Source organism: Cetorhinus maximus, chromosome 5 (genome assembly GCF_964194155.1).
Source record: "Cetorhinus maximus chromosome 5, sCetMax3.hap1.1, whole genome shotgun sequence".
NCBI classification, from domain to species: Eukaryota; Metazoa; Chordata; class Chondrichthyes; order Lamniformes; family Cetorhinidae; genus Cetorhinus; species Cetorhinus maximus.
The window spans coordinates 73989017-74013666 of NC_135883.1; the positions used below are offsets into that span (position 1 = coordinate 73989017).

The 24650-nt window shown below is 43.0% G+C and overlaps 2 protein-coding genes across 4 annotated transcripts in view; both read right to left on the reverse strand.

Moving 5' to 3' along the window:
- Positions 1 to 24650, reverse strand: part of enpp5 (ectonucleotide pyrophosphatase/phosphodiesterase 5) — a 526082-nt gene that overhangs the window by 317492 nt on the left and 183940 nt on the right. The window lies entirely within an intron of this gene.
- The window catches only part of LOC144680724 (chloride intracellular channel protein 5-like), a 158357-nt gene that overhangs the window by 77933 nt on the left and 55774 nt on the right, over positions 1 to 24650 (reverse strand). The window contains exon 1 of one of the 2 annotated variants that reach the window (XM_078542005.1): positions 232 to 580. The exons of the other annotated variant lie outside the window; for it this stretch is intronic. Coding sequence (XP_078398131.1) covers positions 232 to 294 — 63 coding nt within the window. The 5' untranslated portion in view covers positions 295 to 580. Of the gene's footprint in view, positions 1 to 231; positions 581 to 24650 lie in introns of those variants that run through there. 2 annotated transcript variants of the gene reach the window in all.

Genomic DNA, 24650 nt, shown 5'->3' on the forward strand with positions numbered 1-24650 from the left:
GAACACACCTGTTGTACAAATATTACTAAACATTTACTGTACCAAAATAGGCAATCATAAAAAGCTTATTAAAAGCATCAATGTGTTTCAACTACAAATATGACAGTGCAGCATATAGAGATATCAGTTTATAGGATCTTCAAAACTCTCATTCTTTGGGCAAACTTGCAACTCCAAACAAAATCCCAATTGCCTCGCATGTAGAAGGACCTAATTTAAAGAGCATCCTACCTTAACAAACAGTTCTATTTCAGGATCCTTGTCTAACCCGTTGACAGGAACCAAGTCAGCCATGTCAAAGTGGGTTTAGGTCCTCTGATCCCTGCTGTACTTCAGCTCAGAGCTTCAATAATCCACAAGAAACCATTCACACATTCCCCCACCAGGACAGTGCCAGCAAGGTCTGAAAACCATTTAGTCAAGCTTAATATCACCAATATATTCCTGCCGTCCAAAAGGCTTTCATCAAAGACAGGTGTTTTAAGTCCCAGGCTGCTGTACACGATTAATGGTCTTTAGAGAAAGCAACAAGTGCCTCCTGTTTCTTTTTCCTTCACAGTGCAGAGCTTCTCTTTGCTGACTTCTATTAATTGTACATGTTCTAAGTGAGATAGGAAGGCAGCCAAAAATAGTCTGTGACAGTAAGAGAGGGGCTGGGTTACACACAGAGGGAGGAGCCAACCTATGTCAGCAACCACTGATCTCCTTTTATTTATTTTCTTTCGACCAATTGAGCAGATAGCTGCTTTCACCTCACCAGTTAACATCCGATTCATGCTGCCATGCTGAAAAATACTGCGATTATTCAATATGAACAGATAATTGTCACCCTCATCCATTCGTTGCCAGAAACTAATATGCATCCTTGAAGTGGCTGCTTGCCAGAAGCAGTACTGAACACCATAATTATGTTTAATCATTATGGAGGGGTGGTGGGGGGAAACACATAATGGGCTAGGTGTAGTAAAATCACAGGGAAAATCTTCCCTCTATTTCACTCTTATTGCAGTTGGTAAGGCTAGAAATTGGTATGCCTGCTAAATTAATGTGGACTTTTTTTTTAGGCATCTAGCCTTTAAGTCCATTCATGTAGGACCCAACTTCTGCTGAGAATTTGTCTAAAAAATATTTTCCCAGTCAGCAGGGAGCTGCTTGTATGCGTGCTGTTCATACGTTGTCGAGCCTGAGCCCGTAAATGGACCCAAATTAATTTCCATTTCCCAATGTTTATTTGAACCATTGAATTGCACAGTCTGTCAAATGTCATTTAAAATCAACTTGAGCCCCAGAAAAGTGCAGCAGTTATCAACACATGTTACTTGCATTTATTTTCTATTAATAACATTATAATAAATGGAAAAAAAGCAACTGTTGAAATTTTCATCCTTCTTGATCTCTCTGGGTGTGCAGCATTGTAAATGTGAAAGCAGCTGGGCAACTACTCCCATGACTCCATGTTGAACTGTTTGCCAAAAATCATGCAACAGCAGCACTGGAATGACTTTTGTCTTGAAGTTCCCCTCACACCATAGAGGAAAGTTTCTGATTTGTGCTCTGTGGTGACACTCCACATTAACACATTGGAGATTGCAATTCTATGAAACCTAACCCGCCATGTTATTCACCTGCACCTTGATGCTCCAACGATACAAGATTCGTCCCACTCCCTTCAATCATGTAAATACTAATAATTAGTAAAACTGACCTACTGGTACACAGTGACACCTTCAAACATTGAGCTGATTTTATGAGTTCACACCAGAGTTTCACACTGAAAAGGCCTTGCCAATCACCTGCACATATCAGAAATTTGCATAAGAAATAGGAGGAGTACACCATTCGACCCCTCGAGTCTGCTCCACCATTCAATAAGATCATGGCTGATCTGCTTGTGTTTCGAATTCCACATTCCCATCTACCCCTGATAAACTTTGATTCCCTTGCCTAAGAAGAATCTATCTACCTCTGCCTTAAAAATATTCAATGACCCTGCCTCCACTGCCTTCTGAGGCAGAGAGTTACAAAGCCACACAACCCTCTGAGAGAAAAAAATTCTCCTCACCTTTGTCCTAAAAGACCCCTAATTTTAAAACAGTTCTCTCTAGTTCCGGACTCACCCACAAGAGGAAACATCCTTTCCACGTCCACCTTGTCAAGGTCATTCAGGATCTTGTATACTTCAATCAAATCACCCCTCACTCTTCTAAACTCCAGTAGAAACAAGCCCAACCTGTCCAACCTTTCCTCATAAGACAACCTGCTCATTCCAGGTATCAATCTAGTAAATCTCTTCTGAAACATCTCCAATGCATTTACATCCTTCTTAAAATAAAGAGGGCAAAATTGCACAGTATTCGAGATGCAGTCTCACCAATGCCCTGTATAACTGGAGCATAACATCCTTACTTACTACCTCACAGAGGTTGCGCACCAACTCACAGACGCTTCCTCCTACCTCCCCCTGGGTGATGACCCCACCACCAAACATCATGCCATTGTTTCCAGGACTGTCACTGACCTCATCTCCTCTGGAGATCTTCCCTCCACAGCTTCCAACCTCATTGTCTCCCAACCTTGGTCAGCCCACTTCTACCTCCTCCCCAAAATCCACAAACAGGACTGTCCCGGTAGACTGATCATGTCAGCCTGTTCCTGCCCCACAGACTTCATTTCTTCCCATCTTGACTCTGTTCTCTTTCCCCTTGTCCAGTCGCTTCCCACCTACATCCATGATTCCTCTGATACCCTACATCATATCAACAATTTCCAGTTCTCTGGCCCCAACAGCCTCCTCTTCACCATGGACGTCCAATCCCTCTGCACCTCCATCCCCCACCAGGATGGTCTGAAGCCTCTCCCCTTCTTCCTTGAACAGAGGCCTGAACAATCGCCATCCACCAACACTCTCCTCCATCTAGCTGAACTTGTTCTCTCACAGAACAATTTCTCTTTAAACTCATCTCACTTCCTCCAAATAAAAGGTGTGACTATGGGTACCCACATGGGCCCCAGTTATGCCTGTCTCTTTATGGGGTATGTGGAACATTCCTTGTTCCAGTCCTACTCAGGCCCCCTCCCACAACTCTTTCTCCGGTACATCGATGACTGTTTTGGTGCCGCTTCATGCTCTCGTCTGGACCTGAAAAAATTTATTAATTTTGCTTCCAATTTCCACCCCTCCATCACTTACACATGGTCCATCACTGATAATTCCCTTCCCTTCCTTGACCTCTCTGTCTTAATTTTTGGTGATAGACTGTCCACCAATATTCATTACAAGCCCACCAACTCCCACAGCTACCTCGACTACAACTCCTCACACCCTGCTTCCTGTAAGGACTCCATCCATTCTCTTAGTTCCTTCGCCTCCGTCGCATCTGTTCTGATGATGCCACTTTCCAAAACAGTGCTTCTGACATGTCTTCCTTCTTCCTTAACTGAGGTTTCCCACCCATGGTGGTTGACAGGGCCCTCAACCTTGTCTGACCCATCTCCCAAGCCTCTGCCCTCACACCTTCCTCTCCCTCCCAAAACCATGATAGGGTCCCCCTCATCCTCATTTTTCACCCCACCAGCCTCCGCATTCAAAGGATCATCCGCCGCCATTTCCGCCAACTCCAGCATGATGCCACCACCAAACGCATCTTCCCTTCACCCCCCCGGCGGCATTCCGTCGGGACTGTTCCCTCCAGGACACCCTGGTCTGCTTTTCCATCACCCCCTACACCTCAACACCCTCCCACAGCACCATCCCATGCAACCGCAGAAGGTGCAACACATGCCCCTTTACTTCCCCCCTCCTCACCAACCAAGGGCCCAAACACTCCTTTCAAATGAAGCAGCGCTTCACTTGCACCTCCCTCAATTTGGTCTACTGCATTCGCTACTCCCAATGCGGTCTCCTCTACATTGGAGAGACCAAACGCAGACTGGGTGACCGCTTTGCGGAACACCTTCGGTCTGTCTGCAAGCATGACCCAGACCTCCCTGTCGCTTGCCATTTCAACACACCATCCTGCTCTCATGCCCACATGTCTGTCCTTGGCCTGTTGCAATGTTCCAGTGAAGCTCAACACAAACTGGAGGAACAGCACCTCATCTTCCGGTTAGGCACTTTACAGCCTTCTGGGCTTAACTTTGAGTTCAACAACTTCAGATCATGAACTCTCACCTCCATCCTCATCCCTTTTTGATCCCTTTTTTTCAAATATTTATTTTTTAATTTTTATACATCTATTTTTTCCCACCTTTTTCTTTTATTATTATTTTTAAAATTTATTTCCATTCATTGATCTATCTCCACCTTTTAACCTATTTCGGTCTTTTCTCCCATACCGTCTCCTCCTCCCACCCCACCCCCACTAGGACCATCTGTCACTTGCTCATCCTGATTTCTACTGTTAATGTCACCATTAGCACCTCCTTTAGCCAGTATCATCACCATCAACACCCCTTCGACCTTTTGTTCATGACATGTTTTGCAATCTCTCCTTTGCCTCCACCTATCGTTGGCTTTTTATCCAGCTTCGCCTGTCCCACCCCCCTTAAACTGTATATAGTTCACCACATTTTTACTTCTCTTTAGCTCTGAAGAAGAGTCATACGGACTTGAAACATTAACCGTGTCTTTCTCTCCACAGATGCTGTCAGACCTGAGTTTTTCCAGCAATTTTTGTTTTTGTTTCAGATTTCCAGCATCTGCAGTATTTTGCTTTTATCCTTACTTGTCTGTCAATTCCTCTCGTAAGAAAGGATAGCATCCATTAGCCTTCTTAATTATTTGCTGTACCTGCATACAAACTTTTTGTGACTCATGTACTAGAACACCTGCACCTCAGAATTTTGCAGCAGTTCTCTGTTTAAGTAAAACTCTGCGTTTTTCGCATGTGTACTTGCTCAGTTTTCTACCTGTAATTGCTTGAAAAATCAGTGGTGGTATACTGGCGATTTCCTGATGGTCACGGCAGCTTGGCAGGCAAGGTACCTCACCACCATTGCAGACTCGAAAAATCAAGCCCACCAATGACATCCCCATATTAGTCTGTCAGTTAGAGATTTACCTTCAGTTGGTCATTATTTTTTAAATTCTGAAAGGTCCACATACCAGGGTGCCAATAAGAAATTTAACAGGCTATTGCCAAATATTTATCCAACTGTCCAACCCTACACTAGTATGAGCGTTGTCAGCTCGAGTGACTCTGTTAAAAAGCGTGCAAAGGGAGTCTGACATTTATCTGAACATCTGGTAATAAGAAAATTATAAAGCTTGGGTCAAGGCACAATAATGGTAGCTTAACAGTGTCACAAACGGTGTATGGTATACAGACATAAATTGCAACATGAAAAAGTAACTTGAATTTCAAGATACGTCACTGCCAAAAGTGAACATTACCTCCATTATCTTACCAGTTTGGGTGCCATGCTTCACAAACACTTTAGCAACATGTTACACATTTAAGGAGTTGAGTGGTCAGTTTGTACACAAACTGTTTACTAAATAGTTCATCTTTATGAATACATTGGTTTTCCTAACATATCAACCAATCTAGAAAAAAATTAAGCACATCCTTATGGTATTAGGACACAAAGGGAGAAACAGCAACTGAAGATCAAACAGACATCATTGTCCAGGAATTCAGGTGCCTGTTTTTGGGAATGATGGGAGTGGGGGTGCACACTACACCAGAAGGGTGAGGGCCGAGGCATCCCCGTATTGGGTTTCAAGATCATAAGGGATAGGAGGATAGGCCATTCGGCCCATCAAGCCTGCTCCACCATTCAATAAGGTCATTGGTGATCTGATTGTAGTCTTAAATCCACTTTGTCAATCAAAAATCAATGACCCATCCTTCATTTCTCTCTGAAGAAAATTCCAAAGACTAATGACCCTCAGGGTAGAAATTTCTCCCTATCTCTGTCTTAACTGGGACACTTCTTATTTTTAAAGTGTGTCCCCTAGTTCTAGATTTCCCAATGAGGGGAAACACCTCTCAGCATCTCCTTTGTCAAACTCTCTCAGAATCTTATATGTTTAAATAAGATCACCTTTTATTCTTCTAAACTCACAACCTACTCAATTTTTCCTCATAAGACAACCACTTCATCCCAGGAAACAGCCTAGTGAACCTTCTCGGAACTGCTTCTGATGCAAGTATATCCCTCCTTAAGTAAGGAGACCAAAACTGTATGTAGTACTCTAGGTATGGTCTCACCAATGCCCTGTATAGTTGCAGCAAAACTTCTCTACTTTTATGCTCCATCCCTTTTGTAATAAAGGTCAATATTCAATTTGTCTTCCTAATTACTTGCTGTATCTGCCTGCTAACTTCTAGTGAATCATGCCCAAGGGCACCCAGATCTCTATGTCCTGAAGCATTCTGCAGCCTCTCTCCGTTTAAATAATATTCTGCTTTTCTATTTTTACAACCAAAGTGGACAGCCTCATATTTTCCTACATTATACTCCATCTGCCAGCTTTTGCCCATTCACTGAACCATCTATATCCCTTTGCAGACACTTTGTATCCTCCTCCCAACTTGCTTCCCTACCCATCTTTGCATTAACTGCAAATGTGGCTACAATACAGTCTGTTCCTTCAGCTAAGACATTCATTTAGATTGTAAACTGTTGAGCGCCCAGCACTCCACTTGTTCCAGCTTGCCAACCTGCAAAACCCATTTATCCTGAATGTTTCCTGTTTGTTAGCCAGTTGTCTATCCATACTCAACCCCCAACACCATGAGCTCTTATCTTGTGCAGTAACCTTTTGTGAGACCCCTTATCAAACGCCTTCTGGAAATCCACACAATATCTACTGGTTCCCCTTTACCTACCTTATTTGTTACATCCTCAAAGAACTCTAATAAATTTGTCAAACACTATTTTTCTTTCGCAAAATCACATTGACTCTGTCTGTATTATGATTTTCTAAATGTCCTGCTACTACCTCCTTAATAATGGATTCTAGTATTTTCCCAATGACACATGTTAGGCTAACTGGCCTAGTTTCCTGCTTTTTGTCTCTCTCCTTTCTTGAATAATGGTCTTACACTTACAATTTTCCAATCCGAAGGTCCCTGAAATCTAGGGAAATTTGGATGATTAAAACCAATGCATCCACAAATCTCTGCAGCCACCTCTTTTATGACCCTAAGGTGCAGGTGATCAGGTCCAAGGGAAGTGTCAGCCTTTAGCTCATAAGTTTTCTCTAGTGATAGTGATTGCTTTAAGTTCCTCCCTCCCTTTTGCCCCTTGATTTTCTACTATTCTTGGGATGCTTTCTGTGTCATCTACTGTAAAGACAGATAAAAATTACTTGTTCAAAGTCTCTGCCACTTCTTTTCTTCCTATAATTAATTCTCCAGTCTCACCCACTAAGGGACCAACACTCACTTTAGCTATTCTTTCCTTTTCAAATACTTGTCAAAGCTTTTATTGTCTATTTTTATATTTATTGCTATTTTTCTCTCATACTCTAATTTCTCCCTTTTTTTTTTTAGTCACCCTTTGCTGGTTTCTAAAATTTCCCCAATCTTAACGGCCTATTACTAATCTTTGCAGCATTGAACATCTTTCATTTCAATTTTGCACCATCCTTAACTTCCTTAGTTAGCCACAGAGGGTGCATCCTTCTCATAGCTTCTTTCTTTCTCAATGGAATAAGCCCTTGTTGAATTATGAAATATCTCCTTAAACATCTGCCACTGTTTCTCTACTACCTTAACTTTTAACCTATTTAGCCAGTTCAATTTTATAAAGATTCGTTCATGGTATATGAGCGTTACTGGCTAGGCCAGCATTTATTGCCCATCCCTAATGCCCCTCGAGAAGGTACTGATGAGCTGCCATCTTGAACTGCTACAGTCCATGTGGTGTAGGTACACCCACAGTGCTGTTAGGGAGAGCATTCCAGGATTTTGACCCAGCGAGCAAAGGAATGGTGAAAAATTTCCAAATCAGGATGGCTTGGAGGGGAAATTCCAGGTGGTGGTGTTCCCATGCATCTGCTGCCCTTGTCCTTCTAGATGGTAGTGGTTGTGGGCTTGGAAGATGCTGTCTAAGAAGGCTTGGTGAGTTTCTGCAGTGCACCTTGTAGATGGCACACACTGCTTGCACTGTGCATCGATGATGGAGGGAGTGAATGTTTGTGGATTGGGTGTCAATCAAGAGGGCTGCTTTGTCCTGGATGGTGTCAAGCTTCTTGAGTGTTGCTGGAGCTGCACTCATCCTGGCAAGTGGGGAGTATTCCAACACAATCCTGACTTGTGCCTTGTCGATGGTGGACAGGCTTTGGGGAGTCAGGAGGTGAGTTACTCGCTGCAGGATTCCTAACCACTGACCAGCTCTTGCAGCCAAAGTATTTATATGGCTAGCCAACTCCATCTTCATAAACTTAAACAAAGGTAGTTACAAGGGTTAGACAATAGTTTCAGATCCAAATTTCTCACCCTCAAACTGACTGTGAAATTCTTTCATGTTATGATAACTCTTACCAAGAGGATCCTTTACAATGACGTCATTAATTAATCCCATCCCATTAGACATTATGTGGTCGAAAATAGCCTGTTCCCTGGTTGGTTCCAGAACTTATTGTTTTAAGAAACTGTCCCAAATACACTATGAAATCATCAGGCTACTTTTGCCAATTTGAATTGTCAAATCTGTATGAAGATTAAAATCTCCCACAATGCTTGCGGTAATGTTCTTACAAACCCCATTATTTCATAAATCATACTATCTCCCACCATGTAGCTACTGTCAGGGGGCCTATAAACTACTTCTTTGTTATTTCTTATCTCCACCCAAACTGATTCTATTCCATTTTGATCCTCTGAACCAAGATCATTTCTCACTACTGTACTGATCTCATCTTTTATTAACAGAGCCACCTCACCTCCTTTTCCTTTCTCCCTGTCCTTCGGAACTGCCAAATACCCTTGAACGTTCAGGTCCCATGCGTGGTCAGTTTGCAACCATGTCTCTGTAATGGTTATCATATCTTACTCATTTATTTCTATTGTGCTATCAATTCATCTATCTTGTTACAAATGCTGCATGCATTCAGAAAAAGAGCCTTTAACCCTGTCCTTTCACATTTTTTCTTATTCTAGCCTTATATGCTGGTTCTTTATTCTTTCACGGGATGTGGGTGTCACTGACAAAGCCAACATTTGTTTCCCATCCCTAATTGCCCTTGAATTGAACATTGCAGAGGGCATTTAAGAGTTAACCACATTGCTGGGTCTGGAGTCACACGTAGGCCAGACCGGGTAAGGATGGCAGGTTTTCTTCCCTAAGGGGACATTAGTGTTTACAACTATGATAGTTTCATGGTCACCATAGCTTTCAATTCCAGATTTATTAATTTAATTTAAATTCCACCAGATTTGAACCAGTGTCCCCAGAGCATTAACCCAGACTTCTGAATTACTAGTCCAGTGATATGCCACCGTCTCCCCCGATGGTGCAATCTTATGTTTGCATGCTCTGTCCTTTCCTGTCACACTCTGGTTATCAGTACTCGCATTGCTACCCTGCACTATTGCCTTGCCCTTTCTCTTTAACTTGCCAAATTCCGCTCATGTGAAGCTTCCACCACCCCCACCACCCCCCACCCCCAACTCCCCCACTCCTAACCAAAACAAACAATGTTTAGTTTAAAGCCCTCACTACTGCCCTAGTTATACAATTCATTAGTACACTGGTCCCAGTGTGGTTCAGTTGAAGGCCGACCTAACGGTACAGCTCCCACTTTCCCCAGTACTGGTGCCAGTGCCCCATGAATCGAAACCCATTTCTCCCACACCAATCTTTCAGCCATGCATTCAACTCTTATTTATCCTGTGTCAATTTTCTCGTGAGTCAGGTAGCAATCCAGAGATTACCACCTTTGTAGTTCTGCTTTTTAATTTAGTCCCTGGCTGCTTATACTTCTTCAGCAGAACCTCTTTCTTAGTCCTACCTGTCTCTATGATACCCACATGGACCATGACAACAAATCCTCTCCCTCCCACTCCAAGTTCCTCTCCAGCATGAAGGGATGTCCTTAACCCTAGCATCAGGCAGACAACACAGTCTGCAGCATGATGCTGTGAGCTGCAGAGAAGAGTGTCCATCTTCCTAACTATACTGTCCCCTACTGCAACTACATTCCTTTTTACTCCTCCCACTTGAATGGCTCCCTGCAGCATGGTGCCATGGTCAGTTTGCTCACCCTCCCTGCAGTCCCTCTTCTCGTCCAGAAAAGTTGTAAGAACCTCAAACCTCTTGGTCAGCAAGGGCTGAGGGCTCTTCCATAACTACTTTCTGGATCCCAATACCCAATTCACTTGCAGCCACACCCTCCTGTTTTTGACCACAGACTAGATCTTAAGTACCTAGCCTAAGGGGTGTGACCGCCACCTGGAACAAAATATCCAGATAACTTTCCCCCTCCCTGATGCATTGCAGTGTCCGAAGCTCTGACTCCAGCTCATCAACCTGGAGCTGAAGTTCCTCGAGCTGCAGACACTTACTGCAGATGTGGTTGCCGTGGATTACACTGGTGACCACCAGCTCCCACTTATTACAGCCGCAACATTGGACCTCGTTATATTGGAGCTGGTACAGCATAACAACTAACGGCAAAGAATAGAGAAAAATGGAACTATTGCTAGAGTCACAATGTTCCTCAGGTCAGTTACTTTGATGTCGGCTCAAAGATGGAGGGACCAGGCAACATGGAGTGAGCATCTGGGCATTTTAAGATAAGAGTTGGTTAGGACACTCCTGTTTCTTCTGGCTCTGCATTCAGGTAAGTAGTTTATCTTCTTTGTTCCAGGTGAATGCTAGTGTTCCCAAGTGCACGTTGCGGTAATGCTGACTGCCTCAGGGCAAATTAATCATGGAGGGGACCTCAAACAAGCGTTAGACATTTTACTTCCAAATGCAAAGGGGCCTTATGCCTGTATCAGAAACAGGCAAAGGATGCCTCATTTGTCTATATCCAATATTGTGGGTAACACACTTCCATTCTGAATGCTGTACACTTCCTGCCTGCCATATTGTGGAGACTTATTATTTAGAGTAGCATCTAAAAGATGGACACTATGCAGAATAATTTTTAGGCCACCGTATTTTTCTGATTTACTGTGCAGGATGTTTTTTTAGATGTATCCTTTACATTTCATCATGTGTAAATTTCTGTCATACTTTCAAAATTAAACTTAGGATGTACTATATCGTTTGGCCGAGTTTTTCACCCAGCATTCCGGTGCCCCAACAGTTTTCTCCAGATTGCTGAAACATCTGGACTTTCAGCTACACTGAGGCCCCTCCCCTTTAACCCGCCCTTCACGTTCAATTTCATGTACATCGATAGCATATCCAGGAGAGTCGAACATAACATTTTTAAAAAAAGAGTAGATTCCTAACTCCTTTTACATTGTAAATCGGTACAAGGACCGGGCTGACATTTGGAAATTGACCAGTGGGCCTGCAACAAAAGTCATTGGCTGGCATGTGAGGGAGCTTCATCTGATCAGAGTCATGGGGCACTGATTGGTGCCTTTGAACTGTGGCAGTTTCAAACCCAGCTAGCTGTTAGTGACCAGGAGCTGTTGCCAGCTGCAGACAAATAGGCAGACACCTGTTCAAACACACATCCCAACACCATGAGCCAGGCCCAGCCTGTGGAGAAAGAGAACAGGAGGCCACTGCTCAAGAGGAAATCCTTAGTGCCTTTCAGCAGCACACACCCGGTGCTGGTGGGCAGCAGCAGCATCTGGTGAATGAGGGTCGAAGTGGGAAAGGGTGGCCAGTTCCAGGTATAGAGGCTGCAGCAAAGGCCTGGACTGCACCATCTCTCACTGAATCCCTTCCACCCACTTGGCAACACCCCCACTCCCTCACTTTAAATACAATATATTATTACCAATCTCACAGTATAACTGCACCTTAAAATTCTAATATCTAAAAACAAAAAAAACTCATGCAAGCAGAAACAATTATGCCAGTTTGGTCACAAACTTTTCACTCTTTTGATTACTACTGGGTTTTTTTTGACTATTTAGTGTTTATGCTCATTAAGGTGTCATCATATGACCTTCAACTGCCCCGACCCCAGGCTCCTGCCATTGGTCATCCAAAATGTCAATCATCATGGAGCCCCACCTTTCCAAGGCTTTTCAATGTGGCCCAGTTATTACTTTTGAAAACCTGGTCACCCTAACTGTACTCAACACAATCAAACTTCACGGCTATAAAACAATATGCCAGAATAAAGACAGCTCCACCCTAGCAGTGCAATGATATATTGTGAGTTATGCAGTGTAATGTTTCAGTACTTCTAAAACAGTGCTTTTTCTGAGTTACAATAAGTCGAACAGTAATTAAATAAGTATGCTGTCTTACAACAGAGGCCCTTCTTGCTATTTTAGGTTATCTAAATTCTCAACAAATCTGGAAGCATTCCTGGCTCACCATGTGGAGTCATTTAAGTCAGGTTAAGTGACCTTGATTTCCTCAATAACAATGAAACAGGATCGTAAGGCAGAGATAAGGCCAGTTTTCCAGCCAACTCAGCTCATTAGGGTAAACAGAGGCACAGCTCAATCTCATCACTGAATTGTTCTATTCTGGAATGACAAACACTCCATGCGCCCAACCTCAACAATAAGTTTCGGGACAGTGCTCCAACTGTAAAGAGTATTTTGGCATTGCTGCCACATGGAAAATACAGTTCTTCTGACAGGAATACCACTCAAACATATTAACTGCCAAAGTCACAGTTGCTGCTTTTCAATGTTTTTCACATCGAAAATCAACTAATCTTACCACATGCCCTGGGAGTGCAAATCATGGTGACACTTCTCCCTAGCTCTGTGACATGGGGGGACTGGTATCACAGGGCTGATGCTGTCCTGCAGTTTAAACACAGGCACTGGATGGAAATATCAAGCTTCAGTGGAAAAATTTCAAAAAGATCTCAAAAAGGTTTGATACATCATTATTTTTGTGATCTTCAGAACGAATATTGATGTAATTTGTTGAGTGAAGCAGCTTCTAGACTATTGTGGCTTATACCCTTGATATGTTGTTACACTAGAAAAAAAAAGGTAGTTTGATGATCCATAATTACTGCAAATTAATTTTCAAAGTCTTGATACAGCAGATCCTGTAGGTTTCAATTTAGCTTATACAAACTTGATGCAATACACTTAATTTCTGCTGATGGAGCATTTGAGTAAATTTTTGATCTGTCAAGCTATAAGAAAAAAATTGTGGCTTCTTTAAGAGACCTTCTCAAATGAGATTAACACAATTCTTTATAATGAGGAAAATGAAAAAGTATCGGTAGGGTAATTCAGCATCTTGGCATGTTTTCCCTCACATTTAATAAAGTCATTGTAATGCTGTATTATTAATTGGTAGTTTTTCAAAATGTGCCACAGCAATTAGTTTGCTTACTCAGTACAGGTAGTCACAGTAGCCCTACACAGCCATCTAGAATATTAATCTACTATAAATAATGCAGTTACTGTATTAGGTAAAGACATCTCATTTTCCTAAGCACAGAACATTTGCTCAGATAACACTGTCTTTTTAGTCCTTTTAAATAATATTTAACATTTCAACACTGTTTTGGATTCCCAATTTGAGAGAGTACAGAACCAACCAGGTTTATCCCTGCTTATACATTGCAATTACTGTTAACTGTTTGATGACCTTTTTCAAACAGTGCAAGGTTTTAAGTTACACATTCAGCAAAGATTAATTCAAGCCTGTGATCTTGTCAGTGATCAAACTCATTAACAGAATGATTCCTGAAATGCAGACAGAGACAGATGCATTACAGATGAAGACAATTCCAGAAACATTACTCTATAGTTTATCAGGTGACAGCATTCCTTCACATTCCATAGGAATGCACACACCAGTGGTTTTTTCCCCATTTGCAACTTCTAAAATGCATTACAGGATTCAGTGTCGAATCAAATCAAATTCAAACTAATGGAGTTCACATAGAACACAAGATTACAATTGTGACTTGATCCAATTGATTCAGATGTGGGGATAATGTGTGGAGACATTCTCTATCAAGAAGAATTATTTCTCAGTACATAGACAATCTTGTCAACAATTAACAAAATGTATTACTCCTTCTTATTTATTCGCTCATGGGATGCAGATGTTTCTGGCAAGGCCTGTATTTACTGCCCATCCCGTGAGCAGGAGCACATGCCAGGAACAGCACCAGGCATAACTAAAAATGAGGTGTCAACCTAGTGAAGCTACAACACAGGACTACTTGCGTGCCAAACAGCATAAGCAGCAAGTGATAGACAGAGCTAAGGGATTCCACAACCAATGGATCAAATCTAAGCTCTGCAGTCCTGCCACATCCAGTTGTGAACGGTGGTGGACAATTAAACAACTCACTGGAAGAAGAGGTTCCACAAATATCTTCGTCCTCAACGATGGGGGAGCCCAGTGCATCAGTGCAAAAGATAAGGCTGCAGTATTCGCAACAATCTTCAGCCAGAAGTGCCGAGTGGATGATCCATCTTGGCTTCCTCCAGAGGTCCCCAGCATCACAGATGCCAGTCTTCAACCAATTCGATTCACTACACGTGATATCAAGAAACGGCTGAAGGCACTGGATACTGCAAAGGCTATGAGCTCTGACAATATTCTAGCAATAGTACTGAAGGTTTGTGCTCCAGAACTTGCTGCACCCCTAGCCAAGCTGTTCCAGTACAGCTACAACACTGGCATCTACCAGGCTATGTGGAAAATTGCCCAGGTATGTGCTGTACGCAAAAAGCAGGACAAATCCAATCCAGCCAATTACTGCCCCATCAGTCTGTTCTCCATTATCAGTAAAGTGATGGAATGGGTCATCAACAGTGCTATCAAGCGGCACTTGCTTAGCAATAACCTGCTCACTGACGCTCAGTTTGGGTTCCACCAGGGTCAGTCAGCTTCTGACCTCATTACTGCCCTGGTTCAAACATGGACAAAAGAGCTGAACTGCAGAGGCGAGGTGAGCGTGACTGCCCTTGACATCAAGGCCGCATTTGACCAAGTGTGGTATCAAAGAGTCCTAGCAAACAACAGTCAAGAAGCTTGACACCATCCAGGACAAAGCAGCCCGCTTGATTGGCACCACATCCATAAACATTCACTCCCTTCACCACCAACGCACAGTAGCAGTGAGTATAAGCTACAGGATGCACTGCAGGAACTCGCCAAGGCTCCTTAAACAGCACCTTCCGAACCCACGACCACGTAGAAGGACAAGGGCAGCAGATACATGGGAACGCCACCAGCTGGGAGTTCTCCTCCAAGCCATTTACCAACGTGACTTGGAAATATATCACTGTTCCTTCACTGTCACTGGGTCAAAATCCTGGAACTCCCTCCCTAATGTTCAGCACCATTAGGGTACCACAGGGACTACAGCGGTTCAAGGCGGCAGCTCACCACTACCTTCTCAAGGGCAATTAGGGATGGGCAATAAATGCTGGCCTAGCCAGCGACACCCACATCCTGTAAAATGAATTTTTAAAAATTGCCCTCAAGATATAAGATCTATAAAATTTCTAAAATTTAAACTTTAGTATATCAAACAGTAGTTCAAATAGATAAATGAGTTGTAGGCTAGAGGGTGCCTTCAGAGTTCTAACAGACTATGATGGTCTTGGGAATGCTGGATAGGATTGAATTTTTTTAATATATATTCATGGGATGCGTCGCTGGTTAGGCCAGCATTTATTGCCCATCCCTAACTGCCCTTGCTCAGAGGGCATTTAAGAGTCAACCACATTGTTTTGGGTCTGAAGCCACATGTAGGCCAGACAGCAGATTTCCTTCCCTACAGGACATTAGTGAACCAGATGGGCTTTTCCTGGCAATCAGCAATGATTGCTCCTTCTGTGCCTCACCAGTTAAACTCTTGCCGTTGTCTCCCTGCTCCCTCTCAGACTCACTGAGTAAACTCTCACTTCTTTATCCCTGCTCTTGTCCTTCTAGGCGATCTCTAAGCTAGAGGTTGGGACGATGTTGTTACATCATGTAGATGGTATACACACTGCTGCCACTGTCCACTAAGGCATGAATTTTATTGAAAGCCATGGTGAGATTTGAACCCAGGTCCCCAGGGCATTACCCTGGGTCTATGGAATACTAGTTCAGTGACAATACCACTATGCCACCAGTGCAAAAGCAGACAGTAAGCTACTTTGATTTTAAAGGGGCAAAAGGATGCATGAAACAAAGGTAAAATGCTTATGCAAAATTGGGGAGAAATAAGAAGAGAAAAAGTAAAGAGTAATTTTAACTCCCTGGCAAGAGTTGTGTGTGTGTGTCGGGGGCGGGGGGGGGGGCAAACCACCCAACCTTTGTTAGTGTTAGGCCCAAGAAATTTTAACTCCAGTGTCTCATAACGCTCAGTCGGTCTCCCAACCAGAACCTGACAGGAAGTGGTAACTGGCTGGCAGAAGGCTCCCGCAGGGAACTCTAATAAATGGTAACCTGCACTCAGCTAAGCAGTTGGGATCAGATCAAGAGAGGTAACTGGAAGCCTGGCACTGGAGTGCCCAAGGTTTCCTTTTGGGGCCTGAGGAAGCACTTGTGCTCCTTTTGGTCTACTGGAAATTTAAAAAAAGAAACATTGCAAAAACCTGAGGCCATGGTACTGATCCTGGAGAACACACTTAGAATCATCAAAACTTACAGCACAGTAGAAGGCCATTTGGCCCATCATGCCTGTGCTGGCTCTTTGAAAGAGCAGTCATGCTTAGGTCCTCACCCACATTTTGTCTGCAACCTGTAGAAGTCCTCATGCTCAAGTGCCTGTCCAACATGTTCTAAAGTTATTTATGGAATCAACTTCCAAAATCTTTTTAGTTAGAATGTCCAAGGTCCTGACAATTCTAAGTGACTCATTTTCCTTCTAGATCTTTTGCTAACAATTTTGAACATATGGCATTTAGCATTGAGTGATTCACTAGAGGAAATAGCTTTTCCTCCATCTGCCCTGCCGAAATCTCTCATCACCTTGAAAATCTTTAACCCTCTGTATGCTAAGGAGAGCAGGCTAACTTTTCTGACTGTCGTGACTTGAGTCCCTCAAACCTGGTAATGTCCTTGTAAACCTCCTTTATATACTTTCTGAAGCTTTTACAACTTTTTGAAGCATGGCACCCAATATGCCAGCTGAGGTCCACCAGTGATTTATAAAATTCTAGCATGATTTCTTTGTTTTAGCTTATGTTCCTCTGTTTATGAGCCCAAGTAACGCATATACCTTCTGCTTCTGGAGGTGATGGAGAATTGTTGCATTATTCAACCTCTTTCCAATAACTATCATGGACACTGTTAGTCTGGATCTAATCTTCAGTAATAATCCAGCTACACTACACAAGATAGAACTATTGGACAATGGAAATATTCATAAAGGCATGCATGCAATACAGGCTAACAAAAAAAACAGGCACTTAAAAATTTTGAGATAACGCAGGAGAAGTTGCATCGACTAAGCGGAACACCCTCATGCTTGAAGATTGACAGAAGAGTAGGAACTATTTATTATTTGTATGTTGGTGAGATAATAATCTAAGTATATTAAGGACCAAAGAAAGAGGTTATGCAAAGTAAGGATGTAAATATTGAGAATAAATAGAAGGCTTTACCCCTTCTGTTTATCCTTGTATATGGACAACCAGGCCTCTGCAGTTTGTAGTCCCTATTATGTAAACTGAACACATTATTCTAAATTTGCACCAAAATCAAATACAAGGTTAACATGACCTCCTTAGATTGAAGTCAGATGCACTGCCTAAACTTCCTATTATTCTATTTGCTTTATTTCACCTTATTTCTGCGAACACAGAACCAGTAATTTTAACGGTCTATCCACTATAACCCCTAAATCATTTTTTGTATTATCTCAAGCATATCAGAATGTTGAACGCCACTTGGAAGAAGCACGGAGGGTGACAAGGGCACCGAATGTACCCTGGGTCGGAGACTTCAATGTCCATCGTCAAGAGTGGCTCAGTAGCACCACTACTGATCGAGCTAGCCGAGTCCTAATGGACTAGAACCGCGGCAGGTGGTGATTTTTCTTTCATGAGATGTTGGCATTGCTGGCAAGGCCAGGATTTGTTGCCCATCTCTATGGCTTGCTAGGCCATTACAGTGGGCAGTCAAGAGCCAACCACATGCTGTGGGCTGGAGTGGCATGTGGGCCAGACTAGATAAGGATGGCAGATTTCCATTCCTAAAGGACATCAGTGAACCAAATCGGTTGTTATGATAATTGATGATCGTTTAATGGTCATCATTACTGAGACTGGCTTTATATTCCAGAATTATTAACTGAAATCAAATCCACCAGCTGCCATGAGAATGCACAAGGCAACTCTCACCCATTCCCATCCCACTCGGCTGTATACTTCTGTGTTGCCACTACTAGTGGGTCTGTCCTGCCAGTGGGCCAGTTATGGTGATGGAGGAGTCTGGAACTTCAGTTGTAAGGTATGACTCAGTGAGTATGGCTATGTCAGGCTGTTGACCAGTCTGTGGGACAGCTCACCCTATTTTGGCACAAGTCCCCTGACGTTAGCGAAGAGGACTTTCCAAGGCCGATTAAGCAGGGTGTACTTTTGTCGCTTCTGGTGCCCAGGTCAATGCCAGGTAGTCCATCCAGTTTTATTCTTATTCAACTTTTTTGTAGCAAGGCCATTTCAGAGGGCAAGTAAGAGTCACCCACATTGCTTTGGCTCTAGAGTCACATGTAGGCCAGACCAGGTAAGGACAACAGATTCACTTCCCTCAAGGATATTAGTGAATCAGTTGGATGTTTACAACAAACCAGGTGTTTCCATGATTGCCATTTCCAAGATTAGCTTTTTATTCCAGATATATTTAATTTAAATTTCCCAGCTTCTGTAGTGTGATTTGAACCCATGGGCACGATTTTTCAGAAGGCGGGTTTTCCTGCCCATTAACTGGCCAATTAAGTGGCCTCAATAGGCCCAAGGACAGACGAGCCACTCGCCACGTCTGCCACCCCTTGTAAAATGGGAGACACATCAAGGGTGGGCATGTAGGTGGAGAGCAAACTATGTGCTCCATTTTGTGAGCCACCCCGCCTTCAAGCCCACCAGTGAGTGACCGCCCTATGTCCAGGCCTCTGGAGTGCTAGTCCTGTAACATAACCACTACACTCATTCCCAACATTTTTTTATTATTCATTCACGGGATGTGGGCTTGGCTGGCTAGGCCAGCATTTATTGCCCATCCCTAGTTGCCCTTGAGAAGGTGGTGGTGAGCTGCCTTCTTAAACCGCTGCAGTCCATGTGGTGTAGATAAACCCACAGAGCTGTTAGGGAGGGAGTTCCAAAGTTTTGACTCAGTGACAGTGAAGGAAGGTGATATATTCCAAGTCAGGATGGAGAGTGACTTGGAGGGGCAAGGCTTTGAAAAAGTTAATTCACGAGTGTTCCTCATCTTTCAAACTCCACCAGAGTTTCCTGTAACTGCAGCATTGAGTGTGCACTGTTCAAAGTAATTGTTGACCTTTTAATATGGAGAATATACTTGTAAACTGCAAACAGACAATCCAACCAAGGTGTGCTACTTTAGCACTACACGTAATTCTGAGGGAGAAAGCTCAACTGTAGCGGGTTCGCTTTTGCTGTTGTAAGCTATGTACCCATGCGCTCCAGTTGACCAGTGAAGATATTGAAGCTCTGAATCGCTTAAGATTTCAACCCTAATGTTTTGTATTACGTCAGGATGTGTGCAGCTGTGCAAGTGAACTAACAGCTTAGTAAAAGTCTCAGCAGCAGGCTGGCTTTATATACCAATTCTATTTTTAGCTGCAATCAAAGTCCAAGTTTGAACCAGTTATGGAATGAGGAACTATCTATGCTTATACTCTGCCCACCCCAATTCAAACTCCATTTATTGAAGGCCATAAAGCCAAATAACCTAGTTTGATTGGCATATCTAAACCAATTTTTTCTTTCCGAACTATAATTTTTCACTCTTCAAAGTACTTAAAAATCACCTCATGAGTATTCGATCAATCCATTCATGTTTAAAAATAAATTATTCTGATGTGGTTTCATGATTTTAAATACATTTAATTTGCTCACCTTATGGATTTGTTAACAGATTGCTGTTCAAAAATAAATTACTGAGCTTAGGTTTCATTTTAAAAGAAATAATCAAAGTGAAGCATTTTCAAAATCCCTGTGTGATATGAAAATATTCTAAATTAAAAGGGAAAAGTATTAGGAAAATCTTATAAAAAATATAATTTTAGCAGAATTTGACAAGTAACTTATTGCATTATGTAAAACAATGGATAGTGACCAAGAACGGTTTTAAATTGTTCATTATTTGAGCAAGACATTGCCACAATTAAACTTAAGTGCTGGGTTATTCAGCATAAGGACATATCAATCACGAGCCCAAGTGAGACGACACATCTTACTTCCTTGAGCACCCTTATACCTAGGATCCGTTCCTTATAATTGACCCAAATTAAGAGCCAATTTCCATAACTATTTGATGGAAATGAAGTGAAACAGACAGAGAAATGTTTCAACAAATAAGTGGGATCAGCAGGCATTTGTGTACTCCAAAATATCACTAATGTATACAGTAAATTACCTAGAAACCATAGGTATTACAGTGCAAAGGGTTGCCATTTGGCCAAACACACTTCTCCCAATACTATATATGTCAATCAGAACTATATAGTCTGATCTAGTTCCCCAGCCTTTCCTTAGTTCCTTTTGATGAAGAAAACCTGCCATCCTTACCCAGTCTGGCCCACTCATGTGGTTGACTCTTACCTGGCACTTTAAATCAACAGCTTGTATTTATATTCTGCCTTTAATGTGGCAAAACATCCCAAGGCTATTCTTAGGAGCCAATTAAAACAAAATATGACACAGAGCCATGTAAGGAGGTATTAGGGTCGATGTAGGGTCTAAGGTGCATCTGAAAGAAGGAATCAACAAGTTGTATTTATATAAGCACCATAATATAATAAAATGTCACAAGGCACTTCACAGGAGCATTATAACATAACAGTTGGCACCGAGCCACATAAGGAGATATTACAGCAAATGACCAAAAGCCGGTTCAAAGAGGTAGATGTTAAGGAGCATTTTAAAGGAGGAAGTCACTCAGTTGTCATAGTAACAAAGGATGGGTAATAAATGCTGCCCTTTTCAGCACCATCCACTGCCCAAGAATAAAATTATAAAGCTTTTGTCAACCCTTTTACTCATTACTTCTTTGGCCTGACATTCATTTTTCCTATACAAATGCATATTTCATTGTTGGTGGTGTTGGTGCACATCTTTGCATCCTCGATCTCAGTTCATCCACTCTGTTCTGAACCTTATGGTTTAAGATATATTCATTGTTCTTCATTGTTCTTTTCCCTAAAATACACTAAGTCTCACTCCTCTGTATTGGTTTGTGTTTGTCACTCTTCTAACCTATCCACATGCACTTAGCTCAGTTCAATAAGCTCAGCAAAATAAATGGCATGAGTATAAAGCAAATTCCACTTTAATTTAGTTGCTTCAATAATATTCATTTAATGAGGAGAAACTGCACATAATACTGACAGTTTCACCAATGTCTAGTAAAAATTCAATGTTACTTCCTTGCTTTTGTATTCAAAACCCCAATAAACATACAGAACGTTCGTCAAGCTATTATGTGTACCTCGTGTGACTATGCTGCAATCTACAAACTTACTCTGTATAAAATTGAATTCAGTTATTTGCTCACCCTTCAAACTATTTGATGTATCTCATCATGCTTCAATATAGAACAACCCCTAAGGGAAGGAATTCCAGAGTTTAGGACCTTGGCAGCTTAAGCCACAGTCACCAATGGTGGAGAGATTTAAATTGGGGCTTCGCAAGAGCCCAGAACTGAAGGAGTGCAGATATTTCAGCCCAGCAAGCCATTCAATTGTCACAGTAATAAGGTCTGGGTAATAAAATGATGCGTTTTCTCTGACAGTGGTATGATATAACTCAGTATTTTATTTTCTCCCTCTCATTAGGTCCATGCCATTTACTATTCCCCAACATTTTTTTAGTCGTTCATGGGATGAGGGTTAGGCCAGCATTTATTGCCCATCCCTAATTGCCGTTGAGAACTGAGTGGCTTTTGCTAGGGTATTTCAGAGGGCATTTAAGAGTCAACCACATTGCTGTGGGTCTGGAGTCACATGTAGGCCCGACCAGGTAAGGGTGGCAGATTATCTTCCTTAAAAGGACATTAGTGAACCAGATGGTTTTTACGACAATCGGCTCAAGGTCATCCTTAGACTTTTAATTCCAGATTTTTTATTAAACTCAAATTTCACTGTGGTGGGTTTCAAACCCACATCCCCACAGCATTACACTGGGTCTCTGGATTACTAGTCCGCTAACAATACCACTGCCCTACTGCCTCCGGCTGTTCCAAGACCTTTATCTAGAGCCAGTCCCCCATGGATGAGACGAATGAGCGTCATTTCAACTGCATGCCTTTTTCCTTCTCTCCTTCAGGGAAAGATCTTGCAACTGTTCTACACTATCTTCCTAGTCTTTTTTTTTTGCAAAAATATACTTTATTCATAAAATATCTTCAACCACATTCCAAACCATTTCAAAAACACCATTACAAGGGTACAATCCGGTTCAACTTTTACAAAGTGTATCACCAGGTGCATCAGTACAAACAATATTACAATCATTTACAGCCTTTCATTTTGAGCTGTACATCCCGAGGGGATTTAAACAATTCCCAGCCCCTCGGTGCACTGTGGCAGAAAGGTCTTAGACAGCGACCCTTCCCCATTGCACCTTTGCGGCAGCTGCCCCAAGCTTTAGTGCGTCCCTCAGCACGTAGTCCTGGACTTTGGATTGTGCCAGTCCGCAACACTCGGTCAGGGACAACTCTTTGTGCTGGAAGACCAACAAGTTTCGGGCAGACCAAAGCACGTCTTTCACCGAGTTGATGATCCTCCAGCTGCAGTTGATGTTTGTCTCGGTGTGTGTCCCTGGGAACAGCCCGTAGAGCACAGAGTCCTGTGTCACAGAACTGCTCAGGATGAACCTCGACAGAAACCACTGCATCTCTCTCCAGACCTTCTTTGCAAAGGCACAATCCACAAGGAGGTGAACAACGGTCTCTTCCCCACCACAGCCACCTCGAGGGCAACGTGCAGAGGGGGTGAGACTCCTGGCGTGTAGGAAGGATCTGACAGGGAGGGCCTTTCTCACCACCAGCCAAGCCATGTCTTGGTGCTTGTTGGAAAGTTCTGGCGATGAGGCATTCTGCCAAATGACTTTGACAGTCTGCTCGGGGAACCATCCCACAGGATCCACCCTCTCCTTTTCCCTCAGGGCCTCTAAGACGTTACGTGCTGACCACTGCCTGATGGACTTGTGGTCAAAGGTGTTTTTCTGCATAAATTTTTCCACGAGGGACAGGTGGTACGGCACGGTCCAACTACTTGGAGCGTTCCGCGGCAGCGTGGCCAGACCCATCCTTCGCAACACCGGGGACAGGTAGAACCTCAGCACATATTGACACTTGGTGTTTACGTACTGAGGGTCTAGGCACTGCTTGATGCAGCCACACACAAAGGTGGCCATCAGTATGAGGGCGATGTTGGGCACGTTTTTTCCCCCTTTATCTAGAGGCTTGTACATCGCGTCCCTGCGGACACGATCCATTTTTGACCTCCAGATAAAGCGGAAGATGGCTCGAGTGATCGCCACCATGCAGGAGTGTGGAATGGGCCAGACCTGCGCCACGTACAGCAACAGTGAGAGTGCCTCACACCTGATGACCAGGTTCTTACCCGCAATGGAGAGGGAGCGTCGCTCACACATGCCCAGTTTCCTTTTCACCATAGACATTCGCTCCTTCCAGTTTCTAACGCATGCCCTGGTCCCTCCGAACCATATCCCCAGCACCTTCAGGCCGTGAGCCCTGACAGTGAAGGGGACAAAGGATTGGTCAGACCAGTTCCCAAAGAACATGGCCTCGCTCTTCCCACGAATTACCTTGGCTCCCGAGGCCAGTTCGAACTGGTCGCAGATGTGGATCAGTTTGCGCACCGACAGCGGATCCGAGTAGAAAACGGCGACATCATCCATGTACAGGGAGGCTTTTATCTGGGTGCCTCCACTGCCTGGGATCATCACTCCTCTTATGCCCGGATCCTTCCTGATGGACTCGGCAAAGGGTTCTATGCAACACACGAAAAGAATAGGCGAGAGAGGACAGCCCTGCCTGACTCCAGATTTAATCGGAAAGCTATCTGTTTCCCACCCATTGATTGAGACTGCGCTACTGATGTTAGTGTAGAGCAGTTGGATCCAATTTCGAATTCCCTCCCCAAACCTGGGTAAATCTCATAGCAAATGAGTGTTTAAAGCACAGTGGACTTGTCCTCCTTGTGACAACACTTCCAAAGTGGGCAGCACATCACAGTTATCAAAATGTTACAAATGCAATCACTGAGCCAGGTGACATAATGTGTGTGATAACACACACATACATTATTAATCATCAATACTTCAACAAGGTTAAGTAATAGTTTTCAGTTGACTGGTAATATATGCATCAGCAACTGT